This window comes from Budorcas taxicolor, chromosome 3 (genome assembly GCF_023091745.1).
Source record: "Budorcas taxicolor isolate Tak-1 chromosome 3, Takin1.1, whole genome shotgun sequence".
Lineage (NCBI taxonomy): Eukaryota > Metazoa > Chordata > Mammalia > Artiodactyla > Bovidae > Budorcas > Budorcas taxicolor.
In genome coordinates, this window is record NC_068912.1 from 28,038,780 (window position 1) to 28,065,299 (window position 26,520).

At 46.6% G+C, this 26,520-nt stretch overlaps 1 protein-coding gene across 1 annotated transcript in view; it reads left to right on the plus strand.

The window, feature by feature from the left end:
• Positions 1-26,520, plus strand: part of CASQ2 (calsequestrin 2) — a 70,760-nt gene that overhangs the window by 39,327 nt on the left and 4,913 nt on the right. The window contains exons 6-9 of the mRNA XM_052637051.1: positions 4,137-4,267; positions 5,799-5,844; positions 12,529-12,583; positions 25,717-25,817. Of these exons, the coding sequence (XP_052493011.1) occupies positions 4,137-4,267; positions 5,799-5,844; positions 12,529-12,583; positions 25,717-25,817 (333 nt within the window). The remainder of the gene's footprint in view (positions 1-4,136; positions 4,268-5,798; positions 5,845-12,528; positions 12,584-25,716; positions 25,818-26,520) is intronic.

Genomic DNA, 26,520 nt, shown 5'->3' on the forward strand with positions numbered 1-26,520 from the left:
CGGAAGCTCCTGGGTAAGAACTCATCTGAAGGAAGACGGTCAGACAGATAAGCTTGGCCAAGCAGGAAGGCCTCCGTTCCTAGAAGGCTGGTCCAATGCTAAACTCAGGGTAGTGTCTGGTTTTAGCTGTGCCTTCCAGCCCAACCACATGTGGCCCATGAAGGTGAGGTCAGGCTATAATTAAAAACTCACAGGGCTCTTCACTAAAAACTCTGAAAGACACTGAGTCACAAGTGCCCCTGTCACGTAGCCCTGTGGGATTTTATGACATTTATAAAAAGATACACTCTCTACCTCTATATAGAACACAGAAGGAAGAGCTGTGGCACTGGGCAGTCTTGATCATGCCATGAGGTATTTAAGAATTTATAGTTGTCAGTTGCAGAGTGGGGGGAACGGTAAGGTCCAGGAGGCACGGCTGTCCCCAGTCTAAGCCTCACTGGTGCCCAGCAGGGGGTGCTAGAGCAGAAGAAGTGGGCAGAAGGACCTGTTAGTGAGACACTCCAACGTAGGGAATGCCAGAGGGATCTGGAAAGGGAGGGGCTTTATAGAGGTTTGAAGCCAGGACAGGCAAGGGTCCAGGAAACCCTAATACAGTCCCAAAGATAAAGAACCAAGTGGCAGAGGTTGAGATGACAAGGGGACCTGGCCATTGTTGAGATGGAGAGAAAGACAAGAGAAGACACACAAACAGCTAAAGATTGCAAGTCTCTGCTTTGGAACAGTAAAGACTGTAAAGCTACTGAAAACACCAGGAAATCTAGGATGAAGAATCTATTGAGGAACATAAGACGGGGTCTGAGCTCTAATTTCTACAAGTTGGGAAGACATTCAACTGCAAGGATCTTTCGTTTATTTATTTATCCACCCACCTAGCAAGCGTTTATTGAGGGCCTGTTATGTGCCAGATACTATTCCAGATGCCAGGGGCACAACACTGAGCAAATCAGATTTCTCTCCTTGTAGGATTTAGAGTTTAGTATGTGTTGGGGGAAGGAGAAGATGTGAAGACACAAAGTAAGTAGACAAACCAATAAATATATTACGTTAAATATATATGAGTTGGAGAACTGTAATGAGGATGAGATATCAGGGCTGCTCATGTAGATTTGGGAGTTTACCAGTTTCCAACCACTCTCCGTGTTGGTAGGCCCCAAGGAGCTTTTGAAAACATTGGTTCTTGGAACTCACACCTGGAAATTTGGGGTTTTTTTAGCATTATGGCCAGACCCAGAAATATGCATTTTCTAAGAGCTCCCTGGGAGATTTTAGCTGGCACACAGGTTTGGGACCAGCACTGATCAATGGATCTTGATTCTGTATCAAGCCACACAAAGGCCCAACCTGCCTGAAGCAAATGGAAAAAGAGTCAAAGGACTGAGGATGGTGTCCACTCTATGGCACCTCACAGCTTGAAAAATGTCAGTTCTAATTATCTCTTGCCATCTCCCACTGACCTATTATTTTCTTGGAGTAAAACAGTGAGAAGCAAAATCATTTGTTTGAACCGTTTGGGGCCAAAAGAAGCTGTGATTCTCTAAACAAAGTTGACAGAGAAGACAGATGTTGAGAAGACCTAAATTCATTGAGTTGGTTTCATCTGCAACAACCGAAATGGCTTGCTAACTTGTGGAAAAGCATGTTATCAAGATTTATACACGTGCAAGAGTCAGAAGAACGGCCATTGTACTTTATAATCTTCTTGCCTTGGCAAACTCCATTCCAACTAATAAAAAAAAAAGGACAAAAGAATTCATGATTGAATCTCCTCAGATTTTAGTAGTAAAATCCATTCTTATTTAACGGTACCATCCATGAAACAGGTCTGGGTCCCTTGGATATAGTCGGCCTCACTAAATATTTATTGAAGAATCAATCAGTGCCTCAATCAGTCAAGCTTCCTTCAGTCTTTACCATCTAAGATACAATTGAAAGGAAAAGGAAGGAATTATCTGAGATTCAAGATAGGAAAATTCTATGGTAGTGACGGGGATATAGAGAACGGGCCTATATAGAGGATATTGGCCTCTAGAAAATTCTGCTCAGAGTGCCCGAGATTTAAACTTACAAACATCATATTCCAACTTCACACTCATGGTCTTAACACTGCACATCCTTACATACACACACTCACACACACAGGTGCATCTCCACTGTTTACCTTAACGGAGGGTGTGATGAGCTGCTTCTCACCTTCTGGAAGCCTTCATGCTGGTAGGCTGATCTGCAGATGAGTTGATGAGAACCTGTTACAAGAGGAATAAGGAAACATCTCCCTACACCATGCGCAGTGCCAATCTGATATTTAAAGGAGCATACATTCCTTTCTGTACAATGTCAAGGAAAAGGTAATTTGGAAGGAAATGAAATGAAAAGTTGGAATGGAGGCAAATTGGCAGTTCAGAACACTCCACTTGAACAATTCATCCTCAAATTGTGCCTCAAGCTCATCATGTGTAAAATAAGTATAATAATAGCTCTGACCTCATACAATCAAAGTGGAGATTCATAAAGTAATCAACTTAAAACACTTTGCAACAGTAACTGGCACACAGCAAGCACTCCATGTGTTTGCTATGATTCGTTTTTGTTCATCTGGTCGTCACCTACAAACACAGTTTCCTGGTTCCTAAGATATGTGGTAGGTGAACTCAGAAAACCAGAATCCAATGTCATTTTCAAGCTCATTCTGCGAGGGCCCAGCTTTGTGAAGAACTGTGTGTAAACCCAACCCATGGTTCTATGGTTGCTCTTTCCTCCCCTTTCCCCTAACCACACTCCCCACCCCATCATCCACACCACCCCCATACCATAGAAGAGGGGAAAAAAGAGAAAACCCCACACCTTTTTGTTCCTTAAAGCAAAATCAACATCACCATTAAATCTCTTTGACAGACTTTGGCTCTTAACACAGCTGTTTTTGTTAGCTCTTGAGTAGCATGTGGGTGTTGCTTTCCCTTAAGTCCTTAAAACACGTCTTTTTGGAATACAGTGACCCGGAATTAATAGCAAGTGATGACAAAAGCCATAGGGATAGCAGTGTTGGCTCAGAATGGACCTCCTTGTGTAACCGCTTATGTAACACCCAGTTCCTCCCCCTCCCCAGTTAGTCATGGCTGCCCTGGGCCTCTGCACCGTTGGTTACCACCATGGGGCGTCAGCTCTTAGGCAATTCCTCTTTAGCTTCAAGGGAACCACTGTTCATCCCTGTGCTTTCTGGGACCACAGCTCTGAACTCGAAAAGAATGGCATTTGGTTTTCTACAGAGCATTGCACATTCCAAGCCTCTCGAATCATTTCACAAAAGGAGATGTGAGTTCAGCAGCTCTGCCGGTGAACACAGCAACCATTCTGCCCTGACCAGGCTGCACAGCCATGTTAATCAAAAGAGCACACAGCTCCCAGGCTATAGGCTGGCTCCCCGTGCCTTCTATTTGACACAGGGTGAGCCACCCATCCTCGCTTGCTGGGTACTCTCCCAGCATGAGCACTGAAAGTCTGAATCCTGGGAAACCCCTCCACCCTGGACAAACCAGGATGGCAGGTCACCTTCTGACAGGTAACCAACCAGGCAGTTTCCAGAGCCTCAGAAACCATCAGACACACCCAGGACTGAGAGACAGCCTCAGGCCAATGCTTCAACTGAAATAGTAATTACAGTTTATGAGCTGATCGGGGACAGACTAATGGGTTGGCCTCTGATTCTGAGTACCTGTGTGCTTTCCATGGTTTCTATCAACTGCCTGGTCTATCAAAATCAGTTCAATTAAATCCATGCATCCCAGGACACTGAACATGATCTGCTGACATTTGCTTCCTCCTCCAGGCCCTGGCAAACACAGTTCAGTGACGGTGATTATGGAATTAAATTTCCCACCTTCCATTCTGACTGCTCTCTGGCCCTGACTGGATCTCATCTGCCAGAGAGGATTTTTCCTATCTGTCCTTTGATCACAAAAGGAGGTGGGTCCAGCCAGGCCTAGGTGTTGAGTTCCTATCATTTCAACATTTAAGTTAAAACCACACATACGCTCCCATGTCTTTTGCAGAGAACACACACACTTGTAGCTGGACAGCCCACTGCTACTCTAGACTGCTGTTCAAGGAAACTATTGTGTTGCTTCTAATTGTTACAGGTTGCAAAGAAATTGTCCCTGAAGATGAATGAGGTTGACTTCTACGAGCCATTTATGGAAGAGCCCATTGCCATCCCTGACAAACCCTACACAGAAGAGGAGCTCGTGGAGTTTGTGAAAGAGCACCAAAGGTGCCCCAGATGGCATGCAGGGAGTGGCAGCAGGGGTGATCCAGGGCCTGGGGGATGGGGACAAGCCTCTCAGTCCCAGCATTTCAGACCCCCAGGAGCAACAACCTGGAGTTAGTACCCCAGCAGAACTGAACTCAGCAGTGTGGCTTTGCTGGTCATTGATCAGTGGCCACATTTTCTGAATATGGGTTTACATTTGCAAACAAGGTTAGACCACCTCCCCTCAGTGAAGAAATCACCTCATACAGTAAGATGTCACAAGTAAAACTCCACAATGATAATGACAGTGATTTAATGTTAGCATCCTAAAGTATGATGCCAGGTGCTTTGGGAAGCGATTTTACCTAATCTTCAACATTATGGGGGATATAACAAATTATATCCGAATTTTACAGATCAAGGAATTGGGCTCAGGGTAGTTAAGTAATGAAGCCAAGGATGAACATTTTGTGCATAGAACTTCTGGGAGAGGAGTATTTGATACCATTAGCACTAGCATGGATCAGCATACTTTTTTTGTAAAGGGCCAGAAAATAAATATTGCAGGCTTTGTGGGCCAGATGGTCTCTGCTGCAAGCACTCAATTCCACCGTTGTAGTGAGCAAACAGTCATGGGCCATATGTAAACAAATGTGTGTGGCTGTGTCCCAACAGAAGTTTATTTATAAAAACAGGAGCCATTGGCTGGACTGGCCCCTCCATCCGTAGGTAGTCTGCTGACCTCGGCTCTTAAGGGAGAGACAATACCAGAAACTGGAACACAGTGGTGGGTTTACCGCCTCATCCACCCACCCTCCCCTCCTCACGGTCACACAGGCTCACTGAACGTGGAGACTGGACCCACCAGTGATAGTCTGCTGACCCCAGCTCTTAAGGAGAGACAGTAGCAGCACATGGAACTTGGTGGTGGGCTTACCGCCTCATCCACCCACCCTCCCCTCCTCACGGTCACACAGGCTCACTGAACGTGGAGCATAATGACTCCATCACTGGGTCGGCCTTGGTCCCCACAGGGAAGCAGCACTTGGATGAATAAATACCAACAAGCTAACAGTATTTGCCCACATTCAAAAAGAAAGCAAAAGATAGATCCAACCTGCTCCTCCAAACACCCCTCAAGGGCTTTTGATGGATCACCCTGGTGATAAAACTCCTGTAGCTCTGGGCTGTTTCCTCTCCTGGGTCTCCTGATTCTGGGCCTGCTCAGGGTTCTCAGGAGTGTCCCCTATCAGTGAGAAGGGAAAGGGCTTCTTGGCCTGGGCATAAGCTGACCCCGTTCCCTGTGACCCATTTTCTGTGATAGACTTTATAATCTTGGGCTCAAATGGGCCTATGGGAAGCCTTTAGGCCCAGCTCTGTGTCACACACAACAGGGTCGATCTGCTGTTTCCTTAAGAGAGAAAACAAGTATGTACGACTTGGGAAAGTGAACCAACATCTCCTCCTACATTTCACTGTGCTGGGGCTTTGGTGTCAGCTGAGGTCATCTCTATTCAAGGAAGTTTATCTTCTTTTTTTTTTTTTCCCCCAGACCCACTCTACGTCGCCTGCGCCCAGAAGATATGTTTGAAACATGGGTAAGAAAGTGGCAAACTCTTTCTGCCTTGTAGAGATGAGTACATTCCCCAAGAGGAATACCCCTTTGAGTTCTAAACCTCAAACCAAGTCTTATTTGTCTGGAGTGGGTGTCTGGGGTGGTGGAGAATTTGACATGTGGACAGCGTCACACTGAGTTACAACTCCGTTCCCCTGGGCTGGCCACGAGGCAAAACTACTGTATCTCTGAGCTCATTTCCTAGAGTGACTACTGGCTTTTATTCAGTGGCCACCAGAAACCCAAGGTCACAGGTAGAAGCAGCTCAGACCACGCATTTCAGACTTGGGCTCAAGTTCAGAATCTGCCACCTATTAGCTTTGTGTCCTACCTTAAGTCATGTGGCCTTTCTGAGCTTTAGCTCCTGCGTCTAAAATCAGGCTTATTGTAGGGATGAAAGGTTCGAAGAACCCAGACACGGTAGGTACTCCATTAGTGCGTGGTAGCTGTTTTTGTAAATACCAACTCAGGGCACTGAAAAGTGCCAAGTCAGATTGTCCCCGAGGTCTATGTCACAGACAATATGTCAGGTGGGTTAGCATTATAAAGAGGGCCTTGAAGATGCACACCCCTACCCCACCCCGGCTTTATACAAAATTGAGTAAACAGTAACAACCAAAATCTGTGAAGCTTTTTCAAAGCATTTCACGTGCCCCTTTACTTGGATCTCTCAACAGTTCTGGAAAGTGACATAGAACAAGTAGTATTTTAGCTTCCTAGAAAAACTGACAATCGCACAGATTAAATCAATTGTAGTAAAGTCGCTCAGTCGTGTCCGACTCTTTGCGGGTCCCGTGGACTGTAGCCTATCAGGCTCCTCCACCCATGGGATTTTCCAGGCAAGAGTGCTGGAGTGGATTGCCATTTCCTTCTCCAGGGCCTTCTCCAGGGGATCTTCCCAACCCAGGAATCGAACCCGGGTCTCCCGCGTTGCAGGCAGACGCTTTATCATCTGAGCCACCAGGGGAGTCAATTACTCAAAGATATATAACCAATAAGCATTAGATCTGGGGACTTAAATTTAGATCACCTGGAACCAAATCTCTTGTTTTCTCCAGCATATATCCTAGAGTGGACCATGTCCCCATAAGGCAACATTTTGGTGGAGAAGGAGAGAAGGGTTGGTGGTAGGGAGAAAGAGATTAACGTGGAAGCATGTGTTTACTAATTCTCTAGTTCAGAGTCTAAAGCGACAGATGAACAGAATCATGGAGTAACTTAACACTCTCTGTTTTACTGGCATGTAACTTCTTTGGATATCTGAAGGTAAAACAAACGTTTCACATCAAAGGCAAATAATTCAGTCTGGAGGAGTGGATTATTTAACAGCAACACAACACAATAGAAACATCTTTTCCTAACATTTAAACCTTTCAAAAATTTAACACTTAGGAGGTCTTGTTATTGGATTTTAAAATTTTTTAAAAAAGGGTATAACAATGCTTTAAAAATAATATTCCTTTTTAAAAAATTCCCACCTTTCACTTAAAACAATTTCAGACTTATAAAAAACAGCACAACAAATTCCATGACCTCTTTACCCAGATTCCCCAAGTGTTAATGTTTGGTTTTATCACATTCTCTTGATATAGAATTTTTCTGAACTGTTTGAGAGTAAACAGCAGACCCAATTCCCTTTTGCTCCTAAACACTTCAGAAGTTGTATAAAAACAAGAACTTTTTCTTACATAATCAGTGTGTGCATGCATGCAAAATCGCTTCAGTCGTATCCAACTCTTTGTAACCCTATGGACCTTAGCCCGCCGGGTTCCTCTGTCCCTGGGATTCTCCAGGCACGAATACTGGAGCGGGTTGCCGTGCCCTTCTCCGGGGAATCTTCCCGACCTAGGGATCAAACCAGAGTCTCTTGCGTCTCCTGTATTGGCAAGCAGATTCTTTACTACTAGTACCATCTGGGACGCCCACATAATCACAGTATGCTTATCCAAATCAGGAAGTTAATACTAACATAATTCCACATTTAAATTGACCAGTCGTCACTAGTATCCTTTATAGCAAGAGAAAACATTTTTTTCCTGGCGCAGGATCCAAACCTTGATCCGAGGCTTGTGTTTGACTGCTATGTTTTTTTAGTTGCCTTTAATCTGAAATAGGTTGTTGGTCTGTCTTTGTCTTTCATGAGACAAGGTACTATTTCAAATCGAGAGTGATTATTACTGTTCTGTTCAGCTATGCCTTTAATTCTTATTTTGTTCATTCTTAAGAGATAAGTCTCTAGGCTCCTGGAAGGGAAACACTGCAGAGTTGTAGAACCCTTCTCTCAGGCCTTTCCTCACCGACAGAGCAGTATCACACCCAAAACCACACCACCACTGTAGGAGAGTCCTGCCCCCTCCTTCTGATCATGGACACCTCTCAAATCACCCCCCTGCACACTGCTCTGAAGAAATGCTCCCTCTCCCATATCAGAGGCAGATATTCAGAAAGGAAGTTTGCCGTCTGACTTCACTGGAACCCAGTCTCTGCTTTCTTTTCACTTAATGAATAAGTTATAGCTTTTGCTATACTATAAAATAAAAGTGATGGCTCATACTTTCCACATTAGTATATATTCAACTGCTTTCTAATTGGAAAGGGGCTGTGTATTGAATTCAGCCAGGCAGAGAAAAGGGCAACCAGAGGGGTTTAGTCCTTTCCAACACCCCATCGTGTAATATCCATATGACATCCCCAGAAGCCCTAGCCAGCCCCTCATCCAAGTCTCCAACTAGGGAGAAAGGGCAGGACAGGCCACCCAGGGTTATCTTCACATCCTGAAAGAGGAGCAGAAATCAGACTGTCAGAAGGACCTTGGGGAAGCCACTCGGTCCCTATCCCGTCCACATGTACCCACTTTCAGGGGCTATTTGGCCACAGCAACTTATACTGCACAGGCTGGGGAAAGCGACCAATTTGTGAACTTCAAAATCTTGATCTTCAACACCCACTTGCTTAGACATTGCAAGATATTTAAATAAAATAGAAAAACTAGGTAGGGCTAATGCAACCTTTGACTGGCTTCTCTCCCCAACTGTGCAGGTTTTTACAGCAGTAAATCACAGAAAATATAAATTATTATTTCCAAAATACTGGTACCTAGTAATATTTGCTGTGTGTAAATCAGATAGCTATTTATTTATTTACTTAGAATATTCAGTGGATGTCCAGACTCAATGCTGACTTGTCCCTCTGCTTTGAGACTCCACCTCCCCACTGGCCCTCCATCCTGGCCAGTTGTCAGCCACAGTCCTTGGCAAAAGCCCACAGAAATTGGGACTCACTAGTTCTTTCTGAAAGAATCTTCCCTTAGTTGCAATAGGAAAGTCATTCCCAGAGGGGGCCAGGGATCTCCTCCAGTGAACCCCTATATCACTGATTGCCCCTTAGTTAGGGAATCTGACAGTTTTAACTATTTTTCTTCTCTTTGCATCTCTTCATTCAACATGAGAGTAAACATTCATCAGAGACTAGAAGGAAACAGAGTTAAATATGAACAATGGTAATATCTGATTGGTGGGTAACTGATGTTTCCTTTTCCTTGGTATCTCTAATATTTGCCAATTTTCTTCCAGAGGTATGTAAGATTTTTATCACTATACTCTTTTTATTAAAAAATTCAACAGACATTAAGAAGAACCTATTACATTGTGCTAATCATGTTATAAAAATAAGCATTGCTGTCCTGTCCTTAGGAATTCAGGGTTAGATGAATTAGATGAATTAGATGAATTAGATGAGTAGATGAAACAGTCCCAATAATAATAGAACCCCAGCCTGGTATGTCAGCCCAGTATGTTTGCTGCTATGACAAAGGGACATACAAAGTGCTAGCAAATCTACACTAAGGGAGTCATCAAAGTAACTCCCAAGTTTCCACTTCTTTGGGGGATCTGGTGCTCAGACACTTGGCCTAAAAGCCCCTCCCTGGCCTCTTTCAACTTAAGAAAGAGCTACCGACCAGCATTTGCAACATCTTCTGCAAAGCCTGTGGAGAGACAAGAGATTAGCAGAGCCCATTCTCTCTCTTGTTGGGAATGTCAGAGAGGAAAATTTTTCCTCTACCCTCTTAGGTCTATTTCTTAGGGCCTGCAACTTAAACGATAAAAGACAGATTGGCAAGAGGAAAAACCCACAGATTTAATCAGCTATTCATGCATGGGAGAAACGTGACTCAAGGAGGGGCTTATACACCATCTTAATGGGGAACGGGGGTGGGGTGGGGGGCAGAGAAGCACTTCTGGGAGAACAAAATGACTTGTTTGAATGATAAATGGGCCCTTAGGAGACTAGATGGCAGATAACGATAATTTTGTGATAATGTCTGTCTGAGTGATGACAACCGAGTTCTTGGGGAGGCTCTGCTTTTAGGCAGTTAAAACATTTCAGGAATTCAGACGCCTTCAGCCAAAACAGCTTTATGTCACAGTGGCCTATCTGGGACCCCGTCATTGAGAAAGAGAAGGAGTGGACTTTGGGGTCAGACAGAGCTGGCTTGAATGCCAGTTGTGTAATGTACCATCTCCACGGCTTTAGGTAAGTCACTCAATTCTTGAAGCCTTAAATAGGAATCAGACTTTGAGATTCAGAAATATTGTATTTACAAAGTACTGATGCATTGTGTGACAAGTGGCAAATATCATTGTTGCCATTTTCACCATCATTATTATTTTAAGCCATAATCCATTCCTTCAGAGAGCCTGCCATCGAGTTGAGAGAGATTTGCGCAATGAAAAAGGTTATTTTCAAGGTAATGTGATGACTAACTGCGTGATCTGCACAGCAAAGGCTGTGGGGTTCACAGAAAGCCCCTGGGGTGTTCTCAGGCTGGTGGATGGTCAGCTTGGCTCTTCCCCCACCTCACACATTGGATTCACACTGAGGAGCCCTGACTTACCGGCCTGACCATGGATTCTTGCTCTGTGAGCTTATTACTGAAAATACCTGGCACTGAGAAGCAACTGCCTCTTTGCAGGTATTCAATACAGGTTTGTGTGCTGAATCTTTGAGATCCATAAAGAAACAGGCTCTTTCTCTGCGTTATGGTTCTTCATCCAACAGCCATCTCAGGCCTGGGGAGTGACAGCCATATTAAGAACAACTTCTTAGCAAATTAATGTGGATTTTTAATTCTAAAACTAATTTCCAAATGCACTGTAGAAGGGTATACAGAAATGAAGCCTTCTTCCTAGAGTTAACACTGCTTACTTCCAACTGATGACAGGCGACAGAGACACAGGGTAGCCTAATGAGAACTGATGAGGATGTTCTGTCTGGCGATAATAGCAAATGTAAAACAGCGAAAGCTCAGACTCCCCTTCTGGTTGCTGTCAGATTTGTGTAATAAACCTGTACTCACGTATGCGTGCACACACGTATCTGTAAAATTCAATTCCCTAGAGTCTGACCATGGCAGTGCCCACTCTTGTTTTTAATAATATTTTCCATGTAATCTCTCTTAGACCATTTGGAGGTTTTTGTCCATTCCAAACTCAAAGGAAAAAAAAATTAGCATTTAGATAGGATTGCACCAGCATTAAAATCAACTGAAATGGAAACAGAGATCATGAGAGGTTTGAGATGCCTGGAGTGTTTTTTTTTTTTTTTTTTCCCTAGGATGATTCTAATATGACATTCAGGGCACCCAGTGAATCCCTCTGCCAGTGTCAGCGATAATCATATTCACTTAGATTTGTCCCTGGTGCCCCATTCTCACACAGCTTCCTCTCCAGGTCTCCTGAGGCTCACATTTCTCATAAGAGGGGCCCCTCCAAGCTCCTGCTTCTCCTTCTGCAGAAATAATCAGTGCAGAGGAGACACAAGGTGCATATATGGTCCTTTCTGCTCAGGACACAGAAACACGAGATGCACTTGGTTGCCCATGGATTTGAAACACTCTCTCTGATTCTCTACTCCATCCCAGCCTCCACACACACTTCTACTGTCACACCCTCAACTTTCCCTAAGTCTAAATTCCAGACTTTTCCTGCAGCTGCCCACTCTCAGGATCTATCCTGCTTTGGCAAGCAGAAAGGACCCCAAGGAAACAACTTGGGAGGTCACACTCAGCAAAGCGTCCTCTACACAGGTTCTGCTTCTTCAGTAAGAGGTGTCTTTAACAAAAGGACTACACAGGTGTAGATTTTTGTGTGAACAAAACAGACCCACATCCTCACTTATCTCATAGAGTCTTATCTGCTACCTGTTTAAGGACAGTTTCAGGATCTGTTGGCAGCATTCGGAAGTTTCTATAATCTGGTATTTGATTATATTTGCTGGCGGTGAATTCTCGAAACACACACTGACACACGCACTCGCGGAGCTGTGTCCAGAATGCTTTGTGGCCCTCGGAGCTCCTGATGAACCAAACTCACATTCTTCCTCATTTTGCCTTTTACTGCTGCTCTCTTGGATCCTCCAGCCCACGCGAGTGAGGCCCTTTTCATGCTAATGTCTGTGTGTGGTTGCTGTTTTCCTGTCTTGCAAACCCATTGATTAAACTCCAGTCTTCTTCCCCGCGGCTCATCGGTATTCCCTTCCTGAATGTGTGCCCCTGCTTCCACCCCGCTCCACCGCCTCCCATTTTCATTCCAGCCTCTGAGTCTGTCCGGGACTCACTCCCTGGTATCTTTCCACCCAAGAGAGTAACTTTGATTCTTCTCTCCCACAGGAAGATGATTTGAACGGAATCCACATTGTGGCATTTGCGGAGAGGAGTGACCCAGGTAGGAACCCTAACCCTCATCCCCACTCTTAACGCACCTTAAGCCAAAACTGACCTCTCTCCTTTGTCAGCCCTCACCCTCTCTTCCGTCATTTCCGGTCTTCCGCAACCGCAAGGTATCGAGCGCCCCCTGGTGGTAGGTAGCTTGTTAGGGATGATTCCACATTCAAATGCGCACGCAGCTAAGAGAGTATGTGGAGAAGGCAAAGGCACCCCACTCCAGTACTCTTGCCTGGAAAATCCCATGGACGGAGGAGCCTGGTAGCCTGCAGTCCATGGGGTCGCTAAGAGTCGGACACAACTGAGCGACTTCACTTTCACTCTTCACTTTCCTGCACTGGAGAAGGAAATGGCAACCCACTCCAGTGTTCTTGCCTGGAGAATCCCAGGGACGGGGGAGCCTGGTGGGCTGTCGTCTATGGGGTCACACAGAGTTGGACATGACTGAAGTGACTTAGCAGCAGCAGCAGCAGCAAGAAAGTATGACTCTGGAGAAGGAAATGGCAACCCACTCCAGTGTTCTTGCCTGGACAATCTCATGGACAGAGGAGCCTGGTGGGCTACAGTCCATGGGGTCACAAAGAACCAGACCCTACTGAGCGACTGAGCACAGCACAAGTGTATGAACCTCATGCTGCCTAGCTGCCTATTAAGAAGCACCAAGGACTGAGGAGGAGGATGCTAAAACATCCCAGGTTTAAGGATGTGTATGTGTATGCGGGTGCTGTGCTTAGTCACTCAGTCGTGTCCAACTCTGCAACCCCAAAGACTGTAGCCCGCCACGCTTCTCTGTCCGTGGGGATTCTCCAGGCAAGAATTACTGGAGTGGTTTGCCATGCCCTCCTTCAGGGGATCTTCCCAACCCAGAGATCTAACCCTGGTCTCCTGCATTGCGGGCAGATTCTTTACTATCTGAGCCACCAGGGAAGCCCAAGAATACTGGAGTGGGTAGCCTATCCCTTCTCCAAGGGATCTTCCCAGCCCAGAAATGGAACCAGGGTCTCCTGCATTGCAGCTGAGCTACCAGGGAAGCCCCTATGTATAGGGGGATGGAGGTAAACTTCTGTTCACATTTAAACTTCATTTACCAATGTTGTGATCTAGCCTATATGAATTACAATCCTACCTTAAAATAACAACTGTGAGTCCTTTGGTCTGCAAAATATTGTCTATGCTTGGGAAACTTCATAGAAAATATTCCGCCAAATAATGAGAACTGGGCAAAACAAGCAGCTTATTCCTAAAGTACAAAATGACCCTATAAATGGGTGTTAACCTGGTTAAGTTTTTCCTGGTTTCACTCTTTAACACTAGTGGAGAGTGAAGTGCAGGAAAAATTAATTTTGCAGGTGGTAAAATTCTGGATTCCTACAGCAGTGCTCTGTAAATAAAGTTTCCCAAAGGGAAGGGTAAGCGGTGATTCTAAAGTGTGTTTTGGAAGACTTGGGACTGTCCAGAACGCAAGAGAAGGCAGGGAACTTCCTTTAGGATGGGTAAGCAGCCAGGCTGTGAGGTGCCTGGGCAGGGCTTCCCAACCCGACAGTGCCACCAAGCCACCTGGGACTGACTGAAACAAGCTCTGAGCCAAGTGCTGATGTCCTGTGGGGTTTGGGAGCCACTGTTCCGGGTAAGACACATTTGTATGGTATTTGCCTCAGCCTCTCATATATTCATTCATAAAGACAGATAAGGAAGTAGAGGGTCAGAGAAGAGGGCTCAATGAGCTAGTGGGAGGCCACAAAGAGGGGACGATTGTCCCATTCATCAATATATACCTGGTTCTTGTCCGTGCCTTGACACAGAGTAGGTGCTGAATAAATACCTGTGAGCAGGTAATTAGATATGCTGATGACTGGCTGAGACCGAGCCCAGCTCTTCACTATCTGACCAGCATTTTGTTTGTTTGGTAAAACACTGTCAGCCTCCACAGTTACTTACAAACTGAAACCCAGATGTTTTTATCATGCAATTTTTAAAATTGAGGTATAATCCACACATCATAAGATACATTGTTCTTTAAATATTTATGTATTTGGCTACCCTGGGTCTTAGTTGTGACGCGCAAACTCTTAGTGGCAGCATGTGGGATCTAGTTCCCTGACCAGGGATTGAACCCACCCTCTGCACTGGGGGCACTGAGTCTTAGCCATGGGCCACCATGGAAGTCCCTAAGGTTCACCTTTTCTAAGTGTGCAATTCAGCAGTTTTACTATATTCACAAAGTTGTGCAAACATCACCACCATCTAATTCCAGAACACTTTCATCATCTCGAAAAAATCTCATCTCAATTAGCAGCCACTCCTATTCCCTTTTCCTCCACCCGCTGGCAACAACTCAGTGTACTTTCTGTCTCTATGGATTTGACTGTTCTGGATAGTTCATGTAAATGAAGTCATGTAATATGCAGCCTTTTGTACCTAGCATCTTTCACTTACCATAATGTTTTCCATATTCATCTGTGTGTGGTATGTATCAATAATTCATTCCTTTTTAGAGTCAAATAATATTCCTTTGTATGAAAAACAAATTTATGCTCCAAATTATCTGAAAGCTTCCTTCCAATTTTTTTCATTAAGTTTTTGGAATGTTCACCCATATCCCAGTTTTCCCATCATTGACTTAGAGATTTGGGAAAACTCTTCAAGAAAACCTAATCTATGTCCAAAAAAAATATCAGTATGTTTCCAGCTTTTTTCCACAATTCTGGCTACCCCCAGCCCCTGGAGAAGAAAATAGCAAAGAAGCCAGTTGCCCAAGGTTTACAAGCTATAATCAAACAGAATGGGATCCCTGGTGTTGTGTGAACAGAGATGAAATGGCCATCAGCAGCAGGCTGCTGGCGAGACTCCAGGGGGCTTCCTTTCCCACCCCCTGCCCCCTCCCAGGATTGTGGGGAGGCCTGTCTGGCTCTCTGGAACAATGGAACAAAGAGGCCTCGGAGAAGTTGCAGGAACCTGTTTGACCGAGATTGCTGCTGTAATGAATCAAGCTCCTGAAACTACTTCCACCTCCTCCCTGCACAAATATCCCTGGGCCCGAAGCCGTGTCTTGCCCCACAGGAGCCCATGCTGGGGCTTGTTACTGGGAAGCTGGAAGAAATGCGCTGGGGGTGGAGGTTGGGGAGGGAGGACGGGCTCACAGCATCTTTCCTCAGGGAGGGGGTAGGGGACTGGCCCGCTCAGGGCTGGGAAAGAGAAAGGCTTTCCTGTGAAAGTCCCTGACTCTGCGACTAGTCAGTCATTACTGCAGGTCACTGATGTGTAACCAGGGCAGAGGGGCCTGACTGCAGGACTAGGAATTTCATTCCTACCCAGACAGTACTTCCTGATATACCTTGCTCTTGCTAACATGCTCTGCATGGCCCAATGCACCAAACAAACCCCTACCCACTCACCAAAGAAAATAATACAGCTCTCTTAAAGAGCTAAGAGTCTGGAGAAGTGTGCTGTGAGCTTTCTGGAGGTGGTCCTATCTGGTCCTTAAAGCCACCCTGGGATATATGCATGATGACAATCCTCCCAGCATCAGATGAGAAAAGTGATTCTTAAGGGTGAAATGACTTGCCCAAATCACTTGCTGTATTCAAGCCAAGATTCAAATTCTGGCAGGCTTTCTTGACCTCTGACTACATCGTGATTCTGATAAAGATGAGGATGATGGTGACTTATTGTATTCTTAGATGAAGTAACCCCATGTGGGAGATACTACTTTTATTCCCATTTTACAACTGATGAAGCCGAGGAGGCCCAGAGCAGCTGACTTGCTGGGGAGCAGCGGAGCTGGAATTAAGCTGAGCGCCAACTGGGTGCCTAGCCCCACCCTGAACCACAAAGCCCTACTTCGTGTCTACCCGTCCCTCAGAATTACTACCCTGCAGAGTCTGAGTGACTGTTTAGCCTGCCCTCCTTCCTCTCTGCTGTCCTTCACCACCCTCTGCACCTCCAACATTTGAAAAGACCCAAAGAAGTTCAGTGAAGCACTCAAGATGGCATGGTTAGAGGCATGGCAGGCACAGGAGTTTAGATTTCTGGATGGCTCCTTTGGGCACTGTCCACCTGACCACACTGCCTCCCTGGGGTCGCCCCAGCCAGCTGCGGGCTCTGAGCAAGGGATGGGGGAGGTGGGAGCCAAGAGAGCAAGAAAAGTAAGAGGGAGTGAGGAGAAAGGAGCTGCCTGGAAGCTTGAGAGCCCAATCAATGAAGAAAACTTCCTCCCCACTGATGCTCCCAGATTTGGAATCTACGATTATTCAGCAGCAGCAGTAATAAAGGTCTCTCTGAGTGACCTAGTCTCTCAAGGACTCTCCCAGCAGTTCTGACAGTCCCAGTGGAGGGCTTCTGTTCAGGGATTGCAGACGCTGCCTGCTCTCTGGCCCTGAGCACAACTGCTCTCCTCTGCGGTGAGCTCTCCTCCCTGTTGGGACTGCAGGCAGGCCTGGCTGGAAGGGACCTTTACAGCTCTCTGGTCTTGCCCAGTGCCCTGTGGTGCTGCCCGGCTTCCTCTTCCGCAGCCTCCTCTCAGCTCTTGCGCTCAGAATGCAGCCAGATCTACTGTTTGACAGTTGTGAAAATGAACCATCTCCCCTGCCACCCCCAGAGGTGTGTGCATCAGGCTGACATCTTCTTTAGAGCACTGGATTAAAGGGTCACAAAGTGGCATTTCTACGTGAGCTCATGCTGGATGGATATCCTCCAAGGGCACTGGGGACATTAGCACTAACAAGCTGGAGATGCACTGAGGCTGCTGTCTGAGCCTATGGTATACAACCAGTGAGGGGCCCCGAGTACAAGGGTCCAAGCCCTTGTTCCAATTGAGTTTCAACAGCCTCAGTTTCTTGTAAAATGTTTTTGACACTAGTTGCCTCAAATAGGAGCACTGACTGCTTAATTGAGCTTCCAAATTTAAATTTGATCAAATTCAAAATGCAGTTCTTGCTAAATATAGTTCTAAGCACTGAAATATCTGCACATGTCATCTTCACGGCAGCCCTGTGCTTATAGGTAGTCATCGCTGTTCAGTCACTAAATCGTGTGTCTGACTCTTTGCGACCCCATGGACTGTAGCCCACCAAGCTCCTCTGTCCAAAAAATTTCCCTGGCAAGACTACTGGAGTGGGTTGCCATTTCCTTCTCCAGGGGATCTTCCCAACCCAGGGATTGAACTTGTGTCTCCTGCATTGCAGGCGGATTCTTTACCACTGCGCCACCAGGGAAGCCCTTGTAAGCAATAGGTACTGTCATTATCATCTTCCCTGATATGCAGTTAGGGAAACAAAGGGATGGAGACGTTAAGCAGCATCCCTCAGTCACGTGACTAATCAGTGGTAGAACTGCGATTCCAACCCAGGCAGTCCAGCCCCAAGCCCTGGACGGTACCTGCTGCCTCTGCCCCTGTACGCTTTGCCTTGCCCACCAGTTCCGGGCCCCAAGAGCTCGGGCTTCCCAGGTGGCGCTGGTAGTAAAGAACCCACCTGCCAATGCAGGAGACATAAGAGATGAGGGTTCGATCCCTGGGTCAGGAAGATCCTCTGGAGAAGGGCATGGCAACCCACTCTAGTATTCTTGCCTGGGAAATCCCATGGATAGAGGAGCCTGATAGACCGCAGTTGCTAAGAGGCAGACACGACTGAAGTGACTTAGCACATATGCACACACGCAAGAGCTAAGACAGAGAAGAGGAGCACTGTGTACGGAGTGATAGGGTGTGTTAATGTCTCAGGGGCCAGCTCAGGACTGTGGGGCCCATACCAAGGCCCCCATCTCTCTCTAACAGGTGACTGAGTGACTCACTTGTCAGGGATGCACTCTCAACTTTGTCTCGCACGGCTCCCAAAGGGCCCAGGTTCAGATGCCATGCTGCTGCTTACGCACTGAGTGGGCCTTTGAGAGGAGACCTCTCAGGTGACTGCCCTCCACACCTCTGTGTCCTGGCATCTGGCCCTGGGTCTGATACATGTGGGCACACAGGATACACCCGCCCAGTGACCCCAGGAGCCCTCCTGCTAACGAAGGATGAATACAGTGAAGAACACTTGACATGAATTAAATGCTGATGGAGTGGGAAAGAAAGAAGACAGGGAAAATCTTTGCAGTCTCTTCTGCAAGTGCCTGGCATGATAACAGTAGTATCATTATTATTAACGAGCCCCCAAGGTCATGGGGAAGCTTTTCTCTCCATTGTCAGTTGAGGAGATAGAAGCCCCAGAGAGGTTAAGTGACCTGTTCAGGGTCTTCTAAGTCCAGACACAACCTGCGAGCCACGTGATGTCTGCGTATTTGTGTCACCTCCCCCAGAAGCAATAGTCACAGGACTTGGCCATCCAGCCCGGTTCCCCAAGCCTAGGCCTGTCTCCAGGAGCGAGACTCCGAGTCCCATCTGCACCTGGGGGCAGTGTGGGGGCGGGGGTGTCTATCAGCGTATTTATGGGATGAGCGCCGCCAGCCCCTGAGGATGGGTCAGGAGGACAGTGTGAGGGCCTGGTGGGCAGCGTGCAGAGGGCCTGGACCTGTTACTGCGGGGCCCTTGCTGGGTCTGAGACACTCGTGTGTCTGCCAGACAGACCCTGGCTTCTGGCACGGCTGGGACTGGCCTGGAACTGGTCCCCCAGTGCTTGCGCAGCCTCATTCCCACCAGGCCCTCCCTGCCCGGGAAGGAGGAAAGCATAATCATCATCGTCTCCTCCCACAAAGATGTGATTCCCAGAGGCCTCCTGCTCACCGTGGGAAACCTGGCTCAGCCTGAGCCCTCGGCTCTGGGTCGTGGGATCTCAGGGACCAGTCTCGTCTGGCAGGGAAGGAATCAGGGCTCTCACTGCATTGGGCATGCATGTGTGTGTGCTCAGTCGTGTCCGACTCTTTGTGACCCCATGGACTGTAGCCCAGCAGGCTCCTCTGTCCATGGGGTTTCCCAGGCAAGAATACCAGAGTGGGTTTCCATTTCCTCCTCCAGGGGATTTTCCCGATCCAGGGATCAAACCTGCATCTGGTTTATTGTGTGTGTGTGTTTTTTTTAATTCATTTATTTTTAATTGAAGGATAATTGCTTTACAATATTGGTTTGGTTTCTGCCATACATCAACATGAATTAGCCATAGGTGTACATATGTCCGGGGTTTGCCAGATGGCACTAGTGGTAAAGAACCCACCTGCCAATGCAGGAGGCGTGAGAGATGAGGGTTCAATCCTGGGTTGGGAAGATCCCCTGGAGAAGGAAATGGCAATCCACTCCAGTATTCTTGCCTGGAGAATCCCATGGACAGAGGAGCCTGGCAGGCTATAGTCCATGGGGTTGCGAAGAGTTGCACATGACTGAAGTGACTTAGCCCACACATACGTATGTTACAGAGCCCAAGTTTGAGTTCCCTGAGTCAAACAGCAAATTTCCATTGGCTACCTATTTTACGTGGGCTTCCCTGGTAGCTCAGACGGTAAAGAATCTGCCTGTAGTGCAGGAGACCAGGTTCACTCCCTGGGTCGGAAAGATCCCCTGGAGAAGGGAATGGCAACCCATTCCAGTCTTCTTGCCTGGAGAATCCCATGGACAGAGGAACGTGGTGGGCCACCGTCCATGGGGTTGCAAAGAGTCGGACCCGACTGAGCAACTAACATACACACATACATATTTCAAATATGGTAGTGTTTATGCTTCCATACTACTCTCTCCATTCGTCTCACCTTCTCTGTCCTCCCCCTCGCCTGTGTCCATAAGTCTGATCTCTGTGTCTGCATCTGCATTTCTTGCATTCTTTACCACTGGCCCCTCTTCTGTATTTGGATCCAGCTCTGAGATTCCAGGCACACTCAGGGAAATCACTGACAGCCGACTGAACAGGCTGTGGCTCAGCTGCAGACTAGAAAGCGGGGAAGGGGCCCATGGCTACTGGGGGAGGGGGAGGCAAAGGCCAGCCCACCAGCCCCCAGGCCCACCCACGTGTCTCCCACTGTCCATGCCCTCGCCTCCCTCATGTGGATGCTTTCACTCCTGGTGCTCGAGTCTCAAGCACAGACTTGAGCAAGAAGGCGCGGCAGTTTGGGTCAGTGTGGAGCCCACGTGCTGTGGACTATGGAAACAGAACCCGCGGTGTAGACCAAAGACCTGCGTTAGAATCCTGGCTCTGTGACTTGCTGGTGTGAGATGCTGGGCAAATCAGGGACTCTCCCTGTGTCTGAATCTCACCCTCTTTAAAATGGAGATAATAACAGCTTCCTACCCTCCATCAGGACTAGATACAAAGATTAAATGCAAATGCACTTAGCCAGTAGCCAGTAAACGCTCAAGAAATACTGGTAAAATCAAGGTTGGGCAACATGATCGCAGGCTTCCTGCATATAAAGAACAATGCCCTGTGTGCTTAAAGGAAGAAGTTGGGAGATGGACTTCTTGAGAAAAAAGGAAATCTCAGTTTGATGAAAGAAAACAACTTTGACTGTCTGGGTTATTGATTCTGTACTAGACCTTTAGGGAGGCCAGAGGGTCTCAGCGCTGGAAACATGCAAGACAGAAGACAGACCAATGTTCTGCGGGGGGGGCTATCTATACACCTGCCTGGATATGTGGGATATTTGGGAATCCCTTCTGGCTTTGAGAATGGTGGCTTCTGTAACTAATGACCACAGAGAATAGCTCTCTACTTTCAATGGTGAGATAACTGCTAGACTACAAATCTCAAAACAATAATATTTCCTCTTTTTTCTTAATCTACCTTTTAAAAAAAGAATTACAGGCTATTCTTTTTGAGAAATACATGGTCACAATCTTAAAAGGCCTCTAGGCTGGGTATATCATTGATAAGAAAATGTTCATTAATTTCAAACTCATTCATTCATTCATTCATTCATATAGTTGCAACTGTGAACTAGCCTTGTGCTTAACATTGAATTACGAAAGTGAAATATGGCTCCCAACGCCTGCCTTCTTGGTCAAAAATAGGGGTCCACAATGGATGTGTCCCTTTTCCAGGACACCTATTTTATAACGAAACGGAAGTGGTCCCTAAGAAGAAACTGAACTTGTGAGTTAAAATTTTAGTGACTAAATACATATGAGGCCACTGTGGCTGTCTTAATTCTGCTTTCACAGATGAATGAGAATTCATTCCAACAAGGATTTCAGGCTGGGAATTAATGGAGGTAAATAGGGCTTGTGAGCCTTGGATCAGGAATATAAAAATTAGCTTAATGACTTTAAAACAAAGTAAGTAAACCCTGCTTTAATCCTGCACTGAGGTAAGGTTCTCATAGTCATAGCAGCTGCTATAGCCACCCCTGCAGCCTGCAATCAGCAACAGGGACCAGAAGGAATCACTCTAGGATATACCACCTCCTGGTGTAACTGCATAGGAAAATGTCTTCTCTGCCACATGGGGCCAAAACTGTATCTAGCCCACCCTGTGCCCAGATCATTGCACTTAAGACATATGCATTGGATAAACAGATGAATGGTCAGGTTCCTTGTATTCAGGCAGAAGAATGTCAGAGAATTTCAGAAGAATAATAGCTAAGCCTTACTTTGTGTCAGGCACCATCTAAGTTCTATAGACACTAACTCATTTAACTAACAATCCCACAAAATCGGTACTATTGTTATCATCCCCCTTTTACAGACGAGAAACCAAGACATTACATGACTTGCCCTAAGTCACACTCCAAACAGCAGACCCAGGATTTGGACCATTTGGCCCAGGTGTCCACATGTTTAAGAATCAAGCTGGGCTGCCTCCCTGAAGAGTAGGTTCTGCTCTTGGAAATATTCAGGGTTGCAGAGGGAGTAGGCCCATTACAGAATACATCATCCAGAATGTCAAACACTGCCCTTGACTCTGGATGAAACATCCCAACGTTAATGGTAACTCATTTATTAATTTATTTGAGGCATGTTTTTTGAGCTTTCCTCGCTTCTCCATAGGCACAAAGAATATTCTCCTCACAAAAAACCTTTCTGTATTCTTAAAAACAAGCATTAAGCCACAATTTTGACTTATTTTCTGTAAAAACTCCAGATCATTTGATTTTTCTTGCAGGACCCAATTTTCGTTTCTTCAATCTTTCTCTTTTTATCTCCAAACCTGCTCTGAAACAAAAATGTCCCTGTATGTGCATTCCTATTTATAAATCGTGATATGTGGGTTTTCCATCAGAAACAAGCGGTACCATCTTGTATTTGGCTTCCGTTCAGATCTTCTTCCTCTACACTCGTGCCTAGACCCATTTCTGCCTTCCCTTACGTCAGTCTTTTGCACTTCAGCTTTACTTTCTACATGAATTCCGGACTGTGTTGTTGAATTTCATCCTCTTTGTGAATTTCTGATTTGTCACATGTGATTCTCGCTTTCCAGAGTACTGGCAGCTGCACCTTATTTGTAGCCATCCATCTGTTCTCGGCTGCTGAAAACCCCCCATTGCAGTCTGTGTTTGATGATACGTAAACCCACAGATAACCCAGGTGGCACCATAGTCCCTATCCTGTGACACAGCGACACGCCCAGAGAAGGCAGATTCATAGTGTCCAGGTAGCAGCAGCCAATGGCACTCTGGAGGGACCTTCTCGGCCACACCTGCGGGCAGCAGGAGGAATAGCCCCACCTCCACTTCCACCCCTGCAGTGACAGATGATAAACTGTAAAGCACAAAACCCCATCCATCTCTGTCATACAATTCAGAGGATAGATGGAAACATCACCCAAACCACCCAGATCTCTGCAGGATAGGGCTGCAGGCCATAAAGACCCTCTTCTCTGCTAGAGGTAGGTCTGCCTTCCAGGTAACAAGGGTGAGGGGTCCACTCTGGATCTTTAGTATGATTTAGCCACACTTAGGAGAAGGCAATGGCACCCCACTCCAGTACTCTTGCCTGGCAAATCCCATGGATGGAGGAGCCTGGAAGGTTGCAGTCCATGGGGTCGCTAGGAGTTGGACACGACTGAGCGACTTCACTTTCACTTTTCACTTTCCTGCATTGGAGAAGGAAATGGCAACCCACTCCAGTGTTCTTGCCTGGAGAATCCCAGGGACGGGGGAGCCTGGTAGGCTGCCGTCTATGGGGTCACACAGAGTCGGACACGACTGAAGCGACTTAGCAGCAGCAGCAGCCACACTTAAAGAGACTACACCCACTCAAAGCAGAGCTGCTAAGAATAGTGTGCATTTTGCCTAGAGTGTATTAGGGAAGAGGAAGTGCAGGGAAAATACTTTCCCAAGAGGCCCCAGGTGGCCAAACAAAGGCTAGGGTGCCCGGAGAGAGGAGAGGCATATTCTGCAGAGGCTGCAGAGAGAGGTTCAAATTGACTGGTGGTGTTACTCGCTCAGTTGTGTCCAACTCTTTGCGACCCCATGGACTATAGCCCACCAGGCTCCTCTGTCCTTGAAATTCTCCAGGGAAGAATACTGGAGTGGATCGCCATTTTCTTCTCCAGGGGGTCTTTCTGACCCAGGGATGGAATCCCTGTCTCCCGCATTGCAGGCAGATTTTTTACTGTCTGAGCCACAGGGAAGCCAAATTGACTGGATGCCATAGATTTCTTTTCCAGTATGTGGTCCACCCAGGCATGGGGACAGGTCTTCCTTATATCTGTGTGTGTGTTAATCACTCAGTCATATCCAACTCTTTGCAACCCCATGGACTATATAGCCTGCCAGGCTCCTCTGTCCATGGGATTCTCCAGGCAAGAATACTGGAGTGGATTGCCATTTCCTTCTCCAGGGTATCTTCCCAACCCAGGATCAAACCCAGGTCTCATGCATTGCAGGCAGGTGCTTTACCATCTGAGCTACTAAGTCATCACTGGTCCTCTTCATCCCAATTGCTGGTCCTCTTCAGGTCCATCTCCCCTCAACCTCATCTATGTCCCCCCAGAGAACTCAGTGAGGCCTCCGTCCTAGGGCTCTTGCACCAGAGAGTTCACCAAGAGACTCTGAGGTCTTTCCATTTTCCTGAGTTTTATTCTAAAACAAGCCATTGAGTCCCCTATACTCTGGGATTCCCTGAAACCATGGAGCTTTTATATGTGGACACATGGGCGTGTTTTTTCCAGCACCTGGACTTGTACACACAAACATACACACTGGCACAGAGCTTATTCTCAGGGACTTGTTACAACCTAAACTCTTTGTTACTGATTGGGAGTCGGGGAGAGGGATGTTGAAGGTTTAGGCTATGCTTTCTCTTAATAAACATTCCTTTTTTTCTTACTAAACACACTTTTTGTTTATGACATAAAGTTTCTCTTTTTTAGTTCTTCAAGGTTTAGGCTTTCTGTGCTCTTGAAGCCATCAGCTTGTCTTAATGAGGCTTGTATTTGCTTTTCATATGAATTATCCTTCCCCTGGTGGGCAATGAGTGCTGTGAATTGAATAAGAAGAGGGCAGAGCTCTCAGGGAAATAGCGACAGGGAGGAAGGGAACCCCATTCACTAACTCAGAGCTTTGAAACCAACTGTCGTAAAGAACCTACCTGCCAATGCAGGTAGACGTAAGCGATGCGGGTTTGATCCTGGGTCGAAAAGATCCCTTGGAAGAGGGCACAGCGACTCACTCCAGTATTCTTGCCTGGAGAATCCCATGGACTGAGGAGCCTGGCAGGCTGCAGTATAGGGTCACATAGAGTCTGACACTCTGAAGCGACTTAGCACGCACACATCAATCAGAAGCCCACTTGGTTTGAAAGTTTTAGGAACTCCAGATTATAGAAAACTAAGGATCTAGGCGAAAAGTTCTTGGTCAACAGAGTGAACGTCCTGGGGAACCGGAACTCTGAGGGATAACAAATTGTTTGTTTTAAGAGATGGAGCAGAGCCCTGAGGACCAGACTGGAGTTTCTCTGTTCTGGGGTTGCACTTTCTGACTCCTAGGCTGGTCAGTTTTTACAGGCAATTTAGCAAACGGAATTTAGCTTTGAGTTACAACCAGACGCTTCCCTGTGAAACTTTTAATTTCTTTATTCAAAATGTTTATCGTTTCCTTGGAATCAGCTGCTTTGTGTCTGGAGTTCTCATCTGGCTCATTTTATAGAATAATCCTGTCATTAAGGGTATGCACCAAATAACCTAAGAAACCCTCATGGGAAAGCGGCCCTCTGCTTTTCCTCTTAGAAACCATGTATGCGCAGAGCTTACTCACCCTTCTTGCATCCTGCTTCAGATGGCTATGAGTTCCTGGAGATCCTGAAGCAGGTTGCCCGGGACAACACAGACAACCCGGACCTGAGTATCGTATGGATTGATCCCGATGACTTTCCCCTGGTGAGTGGCTCAGACTGGGGCCTCGTCCTTGGTCACTGTTGCAGTCTCGTGTTTGTGTTTAGCGTGAGAACCGGATGCACAAAGGAGGAGGTAAAATAAGAGGGGCACTTGCAGAAGCCCAGTGGCTGCCTCCACCCAATGTGAAGATCTTAGCCCCTGGGACAGCACTGAGCTTAAGGCCTGGTGCCTACACTGACCTGGTAAGACTTGCTGTTCTCACTCCCTGGAGGCCAGAGTTCCTCTGGGGCCCACTCAAGCGTGGGTGAAATTCTTCTGCCAACAGTTCCATAGCTGCCTACCACCCCTTGCTATAACCTCTTTCATTTTCTGAGGGGGACCATCACTCTGAGGCAACCCAAGTTTCTAAACCTTCAGAGATGAACATCCTGCATGGAGTTAAGAACAACTTCTGGGAAGGCAGGGACCCTGTCTGTCTTGTTCATCATGCCCTCCTAGCATAATATCTAGCACCTGGTGAATGTGTAAGGCCCTTAAACTCTTGCTGGGTCAATGATCAAAGCCTTGATTATGCTTCATTTTAAAGAGAATAAACAGAATTTGTAGCAATATGTGAGCCCAGTGGTAATGAATGTAGCTAATAAACTCTATTATATGCCCAGAACTATGGTAAATTCTTTACAAGCATCATCTCATCTGATCCTCTCAACAACCCTATGGAGTACAGACCATTACAATACCTATC